The 9,241-nt window shown below is 42.3% G+C and overlaps 1 protein-coding gene across 1 annotated transcript in view; it reads left to right on the forward strand.

The window, feature by feature from the left end:
• SLC5A11 (solute carrier family 5 (sodium/inositol cotransporter), member 11) overlaps positions 1 to 9,241 on the forward strand; it is a 74,033-nt gene that overhangs the window by 44,419 nt on the left and 20,373 nt on the right. The window contains exon 10 of the mRNA XM_011987964.1: positions 5,540 to 5,745. Within this exon, the coding sequence (XP_011843354.1) occupies positions 5,540 to 5,745 (206 nt within the window). The remainder of the gene's footprint in view (positions 1 to 5,539; positions 5,746 to 9,241) is intronic.

Here is a 9,241-nt window from a genome sequence, read left to right on the forward strand (position 1 = left end):
TACTTGACAGGCTGAGGTGGGAGGATGGCTTGAGCCTGGAAGGTTGAGGCTGCAGTGAGCTGAGATTGTACCACTACACTCCAGCCTGGCCAACAAAGCGAGACCCTGTCTCAAAAAAAAAAAAAAAAAAAGAAAAAGGCTATGAAAACTAATATAGAAAACACAGAAAAGCAAAAGGGATCATAATCCTGAAAGATGGCAGAATATAGTGCTGAAAATTATATATTTTAGGACTCAGAAGAAAATATTAGAAGAGCGCCATGCTTGGAATCCTGAACTCTATGAAACATGTATGAAAGATAGAAGTAGAGGACAAACTGAGATGAAGGGAGAATAGAAGCGGATAAAAAGGAAAAAGATTAGAGAAGATTACAACACATTTTCTAAAATTTTCTTTAAAAATTAGCAGAATTAAACTCCCCACAGGAGGATGTAAAGAGCAGAACAAACGCTAAAGAAAATCAAACCCAGGATGAAAACAAATAGGAGTTTTGTGTTTTTTTTAGACGGAGTCTTGCTCTGTCACCAGGCTGGAGTGCAGTGGCATGATCTTGGCTCACTGCAACCTCCACCTTCCAGGTTTAAGCGATTCTCCTGCCTCAGCTTCCCGAGTAGCTGGGACTACAGACATGCGCCACCACGCCCAGCTAATGGGGTTTCACCATGTTCGCAGGGATGGTCTCAATCTCTTGACCTCGTCATCTGCTGGCCTCAGCCTCCCAAAGTGCTGGGATTACAGGCGTGAGCCACCGCGCCCGGCTGAAAATAAGTAGGAGTTCTAATAAAATGCAGAGAAAAGGGATAAATAATAAAATTATAAAAGAAAAGATGACAAATATGGAAGACAGAGAGGAGAGATATACCATTTGAGAAATGTTTATTCTTTTTCTTTTTTCTGTTTTTTTTTTTTTCTGAGAAATGTTTATTCTTAGAAAAAAGATCAGAAAAAAATGAAACAAAGTAAATAATTAAATTAATCACAAAGGAAAACCTTTCTTAGAAGGAGGATGATATATCTAGCTAGGTGTAAAGGGTTTGCTGTGTCTTAGGCAAAATCAATGAATGAGATCTCCAGGTAGAAGCATTATAAACAAAATGTGAAGTATAGAATAATTTTTAAATACTAAAGAATACAGAGAGGTGGGAAGATCATTTGAGGCCAGTAGTTTGAGACCAGCCTGGACAACAAAGCAAGACCCCACTCTATGAAAAATGGAAAATTAGCTGGGTATGGTGGTGCACATCTATGGTCTCAGCTGGGGACCGGAGGATCAGGGAGCTTGAGGAGGTTGAGGCGGGAGGATCGCTTGAGCCCAGGCGCTCGAGGCTGCAGTGAACTATGACTGCACCACTGCACTCCAGCCTGGGTGACAGAGTGAGACTCTGCATAAGAAAAAAAGAACCCAGACAGAAAAAATGTAGTGAGCTAAAAATAATAAAACAAACTGGTCTCATTCCCCTCCTTCAAAACAATAAAATGCCAAAAGACAGTGGAACAAAGGCCACAGATGTGTTTTATGGGAAAAGTAGTATCCTAAGTAAGGATCGGATACCCAGCCAAGTGCCCTGTTTACCAGGGCTGCAGAAATATTCTGAACTATGCAAGGACTTAGTAAAAGGAGGACCTACGCACCTGTCTTGAAGATACACGAGAGAAACAAACAAAATCGAGAGTTGGTATTATGACTCAAGAGAAAATGGTAGTAAATAATGATCCAGTTAAAATTATTATAGATCTGAAAAATTATCTGGTCAAGGCAAATGTTACATAAAGAGTATAACAATTTAATAAAAATTGGATGTAAAACCCTGTTTTAGTAACAAAAACTTTAAAATGTTGGGAGAGATAGTATGCTAGATTTCCCATCAAATAGGAAGAAAAACATCATGAAGAAGAAATACTGAATTCCAAGCAGACACTCATATAAATCTAACCCTTTATTTATATAGGAAATATGTGTGTATAAGTTTTTTTTTTCTTAAAAGAGAATAACAAGAAATCACAACCAAAGGGAAAGAATAAAAGAGAATGCAAAGTAATAGTAAAAATATCAGTTATCACAATACAAGTAAATGGAATAAAATTGCCTATTGAAAGACAAGGCTTCTTACAAGCAGTTATCAATCTATGTGGCTGTTTGTTCTGTTTTCCTTTTCCTTAGCTATATATTATTTATTTTCTCAACAAAACTCAAGATTTATAGTTTGAGTTAAGAAAATGTAACTTGATACAATTTGCAAGTGGCACATATAAAACAAAGTATAACATAAGGCAAAAAGCAATAAATGGGGATAAGTAATTTTATATTGAAAATATAAAATTCATAATAAAGATATAACTTTTGTTTATTAAATAACATTGCAACAAGATACACAAAGCAGAAGTTGTTATAAGTTAACAGAAACCAAAACTGTACTAAAATACCTTAACAGAACACGAACATAATGAGGATTTAGAAGATATAAATTCTACAAATGAATAAGCATTCTCCTAATCATGAATGTGTATTTTTCCAGCATTCATAGAATCACCCACAAAAATTAATCATTGAAAATTTTTTTTATAAAACTGTGTATAAAAACATTGTTCAGATTATCTTACTCATACAAACCAAAAAATTTAAACTCATTAGGGGAAGTGTAAATTTTTTAAAAATCTAATTATTTAGAAATTTAAAAGCCGTCTCCTAAATAGTGCCTGGGTCACAGAGAAAATAAAAGCTGCAATTACAGACTATGCAGAAAAAATGAGAACATTACATTTCATTCTTAATAGATAAAGTAAAAGCTGTACCTCTGTAAAAACATTTATATTCATAAATATGAAAGCCCAATTTAGTGATTTAGAAAAAAGAGCTACTCCAATTACTCTAATATCTATTTCTTTTTCTTTCCTTTTTTGTTTTTTTTTTTTTGAGATGGACTCTCGCTCCATCGCCAGGCTGGAGTGCAATAGCGCGATCTCGGCTCACTGTAATGTCCGCCTCCCAGATTCAAGTGATTCTCCTGCCTCAGCCTCCCGAGTAGCTGGGATTACAGGCACCCACCACCACATCCAGCTTATTTTTGTATTTTTAGTAGAGACAAGGTTTCACCATGTTGGCCAGGCTGGTCTCAAACCCCTGACCTCAGGCAATATGCCCACCTTGGCCTCCCAAAGTGCTGGGATTACAGGCATGAGCCACTGCACCTGGCTTTTTTTTTTTTTTTTTTTTTTAAGACGGAGTCTGGCTCTGTTGCCCCAGCTGGCATGCAATGGTATGATCTCGGCTCACTGCAACCTCTGCCTCCCGGGTTCAAATGATTCTCCTGCCTCAGCCTCCCGAGTAACTAGGACTACAGGCGTGCACCACCATGTCTCGCTTATTTTTGTATTTTTAGTAGAGACAGGGTTTCCCAATGAGGGCCAGGCTGGTCTTGAATTCCTGACCTCAGGTGATCCACCCGCCTCAGCCTCCCAAAGTGCTGGGATTACAGGTGTGAGCCACCTCGCCTAGCCCAATATCTATTTCTTTGAAAAGAACCATAAAATGTAGTTGCAAATCAAACCAAGAAAAAGAGAGAAAACAGCGTAATTTGGAATGAGAAAAGAAACAAAATACAGGTCATGTGCAGTGGCTCACGCCTGTAATCCCAGCACTTTGGGAGGCTGAGGCAGGAGAATTGCTTGAGCCTAGGAGTTTGAGACCAGCCTGGGAAACACAGTGAGAGCCATCTCTACGAAAAACTTTAAACTCGCTAGATGTGGTGGTACATGCCTGTAGTCTTAACTACTCTGGAGGCTGAGGCAGGAGCATCGCTTGAGCTCAGGAGTTCGAGGTTACCGTGAGCTATGATTGTACCACTACGCTCCAGCCTGGGTGACAGAGTAAGAACCTGTCTCTAAGAACAAACAAAATAACAAAACCTGAAACCATCATTGGACCTCCTGAGAGGTCTTACCTTATTTTTTAATTTTTATTTTATTTTTTATTTTTTTGTGACAGATTCTCGCTCTGTTGCCCAGGCTGGAATGCAGTGGCACAATCTCGCCTCACTGCAACCGCCACCTCCCAGAGTGATTCTCCTGCCTCAGCCTCCTGAGTAGCTGAGATTACAGGTGCCCACCACCATGCCTGGCTAATTTTTGTATTTTTAGTAGAGATGGGATTTCACCATGTGGGCCAGGTTGATCTCGAACTCCTAACCTCAGGCGATTCACCCCCCTCAGCCTCCCAAAGTGCTGGTATTACAGGTGTGAGCCACTGTGCCTGGCCAGTCTTACAATTTAATGGAGCAAATAAATAAATTACTGTGTCACATTTTTAATATTTTGATGGTTCAATATATTTGATTTCTTTGCAATCCTATGTATTTTTGCATTATTTAGAAGTATTATTCTGAGAAGCAATTGTAGGAGGGAAGGGAAGACTGGAAATCTCACTGGGAAATCAACCAACAAGAGGCAGATCAATAGGAGAAATGGCATACAAATTTATTAGCACACACAAGGGAGAATTACGGAGTGATTTCTCAATATCCTAATGTCATATAGATGTTTCTATACTGTACTTCTTTTTTTTTTTTTTTTTTTTTTGAGATGGAGTCTCACTCTGTCACCCAGGCTGGAGTGCAGTGGCCGGATCTCAGCTCACTGCAACCTCCGCCTCCCAGGTTCAAGCAATTCTCCTGCCTCAGCCTCCCGAGTAGCTGGGACTACGGGCGCCTGCCACCTCGCCCGGCTAGTTTTTTGTAATTTTTAGTAGAGACAGGGTTTCACCGTGTTAGCCAGGATGGTCTTGATCTCCTGACCTCGTGATCTGCCCGTCTAGGCCTCCCAAAGTGCTGGGATTACAGGCTTGAGCCACCACGCCCGGCCTATATCGTACTTCTTAAGGAAAAAGGAGATGGACAAGTGTCGATGATTTCAGGGAGGTAGTAAATTATTTTTAGGGGAATTTGATGGGCTTAAAGAACATACAATGGCCTGGGACAATGGCCAGGAGTATCACTTGAGGTCAGGAGTTTGAGACCAGCCTGGACAACATGGTGAAACCCCGTCTCTACTAAAATACAAAAATTAGCCAGGCATGGTGGCACACTCCTGTAATCCCAGCTACTCAGGAGGCTGAGGCAGGAAAATCAATTGAACCTGGGAGGCGGAAGTGGCAGTTAGCCAAGATTGCGCCACTACACTCCAGCCTGGGTGACAGGGCAAGACTTCATCTCAAAAAAGAAAGAAAGAAAGAAAAGAAACTTGGATAGACACATTCATTACTTTGTGGTGGAGGTTTCATGGGTGAATACTGATGTCAAACATCAACTTTTACACTTTAAATATATGCAATTTATGGTTAGGTCAATTATAGTCCAATAAAACTCTACTATTAATTTTTTTAAGTTAAAAAAAATGTGGGGAGGAGGCTAAGAACCCTTAAGGGGATCAACATTTTTTGGTAGCTCTGGTCCTGCTAGAATTTCACCAATCTCCAGCCATCTCCTCATCACTTGCCATGGTCCAATCTGAGTTCCTGGAAAACAGGCTTCCTCTGAATTCTAGGTTTCGCGGCAGTTGGTGGGATGGAAGGCCTGAAGGAGAAGTACTTCTTGGCCCTGGCCAGCAACCGGAGCGAGAACAGCAGCTGCGGGCTGCCCCGGGAGGATGCCTTCCATATTTTCCGAGATCCGCTGACATCTGATCTCCCGTGGCCAGGGGTCCTGTTTGGAATGTCCATCCCATCCCTCTGGTACTGGTGCACGGATCAGGTACAGGACAGTGGCCTCAGCAAGCTTTTTCCTTCTCTTTGCTTCTTTCCTTAGGGTGGCTGAAGTTGGTACTTTTTTCTTCCTCCACCTCTTCTCTCATTTGCATTTTCCCTGCTTCCTTGACTCCTTCCTCCTTTCCATTGCTCTACATGCTATTTTATTTCTTGATCTTGTGAATGTGAACGACAAATCCAAAGCTGCTGATATTTGCAAAGGGGAAAACTCAACACTCTGCTTTTCTTTCTTTTTTTTTTTTTTTCTGAGACAGGATCTCACTCTATCACCCAGGCTGGAAGGCAGAGGCATGATCATAGCTCACAGCAGCCTTCATCTCCTGGGCTCAAGAGATCCTCCCATTTCAGCCTCCTGAGTAGCTGGGACTACAGGCACATGCCACCATGCCCAGTTATTTATTATTATTCTTATTATTTTTTAGTAGAGATGCAGGTCTCACTATGTTGACCAGGCTGCTCTCAGACTTCCTCCTCCCGCCTCAGCCTCCCAAAGTGCTGGGATTATAGGTGTGATCCACTGCAGCCGGCCTAATACACTTTGCTTAATGTATTAGGTGTTATTTATTTAATTATTTTTAACTGGGAATATCCAGTAGGCAAAGGAGATGATACCTTTTAAATGGGGGTTAAAACTCCTATTGGACATTATTTGTTCAACAAATACACACTGGTTGTCCTCTACATACCGGGCACTCTTCTGGGCACTTAAAACCAGGAGCTAATAAGTCAAACCAAGCTCTCTGCCCTTGTGGAGCGTCCCTTCTTCTAATGGGAGTAGACAGAGACAATAAGTAAAGTATGTGAGAAGTTAAAATATGATAAATACATTTTAAACAGTAGAGTGAGGTCAAGGAGATTGAGAGTGTGGTAGTGCAATTTAAAACGGGGTGACAGGTGGCTCACACCTCTCATCTCAGCATTTTGGGAGGCTGAGGCAGGAGGCTCACTTGAGTCCAGGAGTTTGAGACCAACCTGGGCAACATAGTGAGACCCTGTCTCTAAAAAAAAAAAAAAAAAAAATTAGCCAGGCATGGTGGGTGCGCCTGGAGTCCCAGCTCCTTGGGAGGCTGAGGTGGGAGGATCACTGGAACCCAGGAGGTCAAAGCTGCAGTGAGTTGAGATTGCACCACTGCACTCCAGCCTGGGCAATAGGCCTGAGACAGCAGACCCTGTCTCAAATAATGTAGGGTGCTTAGGGGAGGTGTCATTGAGAAGTGACCTTTGACCAAAGACTTTGTAGAAGAGCGAGAGCTCCCCGTGATTTTTGGAGGAAGAGTTTGCAGCAGAAGGCACACCCAGAGCAAAGGCAGATATATAACTGGCGTGAAAAAAGAGAGGAGAAAATCAAAATGCAGAACCATGTGTACAAGAAGCCCTTGTGTATTAAAAAAAAAAAAAAAAAGGAGAATAGAATCAATATTTGTGTTTGCTTATATGTGCATAAACTCTGGACAGATGTATACAAAACTAAGAAGAGTGGATACCTGTGGGCAGGGAGGCAGGGCAGGTGGGAAGGATGAGTGGGAGCTGTTTCACTGCATATTATATTTTCTCGGGTTTTAAACTGAGTGAATATATCACGTGTTCAAATATTATTTTTCTGTTACATGAAACATCAGAGGCCTATGTATCACTTGGGGAGTTATACTGCATAGTGAGGGCTGATGAGAGTTTAATTAAAGCAATAATCATGGCATTGGACAATTGATTTGATGCAGGAGACTTCACAGAAAATGAAACCCAGGTCCCATCCATAGGCCAGCCCTCCTTTGAGCTAAGAGCTAACGACCAAGGCAGTGATGAGAGCAATGCACATGTACTGCCCCTTTAAGAGAGAGACCGCCTTCACCTCCTTAGCAAATCTCAGATAGGAGACACCCTGAGAAACAGGACTGATCCAGGCTAACATCATGGGCTTTAAATTTAATAGACACGGCCGGGTGCGGTGGCTCACGCCTGTAATCCCAACACTTTGGGAGGTCAAGGCGAGTGGATCACCTGAAGTCAGGAGTTTGAGACCAGTCTGGCCAACATGGCAAAACCCCATCTCTACTAAAAAAAAAAAAATTAGACAGATGTGGTGGCGGGCACCTGTAATCCCAGCTACTCAGGAGGCTGAGGCAAGAGAATCACTTGGACCCAGGAGGTGGAGGTTGCAGTGAGCCGAGATCATGCCACTGCACTCCAGTCTGGGCAACAAAGTGAGATTCCATCTCAAAAAATTAATTAATCATGCTGGGCACAGTGGCTCATGCCTGTAATTCCAGCCTGGGCAACAGAGCAACACTGTGTCTCAAAAACAAAACAAAACAAAACAAGACAGTTGACCCATTCTGCCACTGGGAAAAAGTCATTTGTAAAAACCAGCCAGAGACAATTTCACCTGCCCAGGTATTCTCCCAAGACCATCTTCCTCCTTCCTTTATTGAACCAATGTTTATTCTTTTCAGGTTTCTGAACTTCTTTTTTATTATTTATTTTTATTATTTATTATTATTACTAGTTTTGAGACAGAGTCTCTCTCTGTCACCCAGGTAGGAGTAGAGTGGTACGATCTCGGCTCACTACAACCTCTGCCTCCTGGGTTCCAGCAATTCTCATGCCTCAGCCTCCTGAGTAGCTGGGACGATAGGCAGGCACCATCACACCCAGCTAATCTTTGGTATTTTTTGTAAAGATAGAGTTTTGCTATGTTGGCCAGGCTAGTCTCGAACTCCTGACCTCAAGTGATCCACTCACCTCGGCCTCCCAAACTGCTGGGATTACAGGCATGAGCCACCGCGCCCAGACAGATTTCTGAACTTCTGACCTACAGCTCTCTGATCCGGTTTCCACTATCTAATCCTACTGTCATCTATTTCTATTTCGTTGACCTGTTGGAACTTCTTTCTCTGGTTTCATCTAACAGCGGTGATGATGACAATGACAATAATCATGACTGCTGTCTTTGCTAAAGAGCTGCTAGACACCTGAAAAGCAAGCACAGTTATCATCCCCATTTTACAGATGAGAGAGCTGAGCCTGGAAAGGTTAAGGAACTCATCCAAGATCACAAAGAGCTGGTGGGCGGATTCACACCTAAGTCCGTCTGCACTTTCAATCGCTCCATTCATTCATTGTACCGCACCTATTGGATGCTCTCAATTCTGGGAACCCACCCCCAGCTGCATTTCTGTGCAGACGCCTGCTCCCTGGTCACCGTGCTCCACCATGACAGCTCTCCCTCCTCCTTTCCCACATCAAGGAAGGGAAAAATTGTACATGATTATTGTGGAAAAAGCAAGGAAAGATAAGGTAGCTAGATGACAGATGCCATAACAGATGGCTGACATAGCTAACCATAAGCCCTCCTCCCCACATATTCAGATTGCATTTTCATTCCTCTCAGCTCACTTTTTCCCCCACAACTGAGATGTTACTTCTTAAGAACCACTTAGCCGGGCACAGTGGCTCACGTCTGTAATCCCAGCACTTTGGGAGGC

This window comes from Mandrillus leucophaeus, unplaced genomic scaffold (assembly GCF_000951045.1).
Source record: "Mandrillus leucophaeus isolate KB7577 unplaced genomic scaffold, Mleu.le_1.0 Scaffold32, whole genome shotgun sequence".
In the NCBI taxonomy this organism is placed as follows: domain Eukaryota; kingdom Metazoa; phylum Chordata; class Mammalia; order Primates; family Cercopithecidae; genus Mandrillus; species Mandrillus leucophaeus.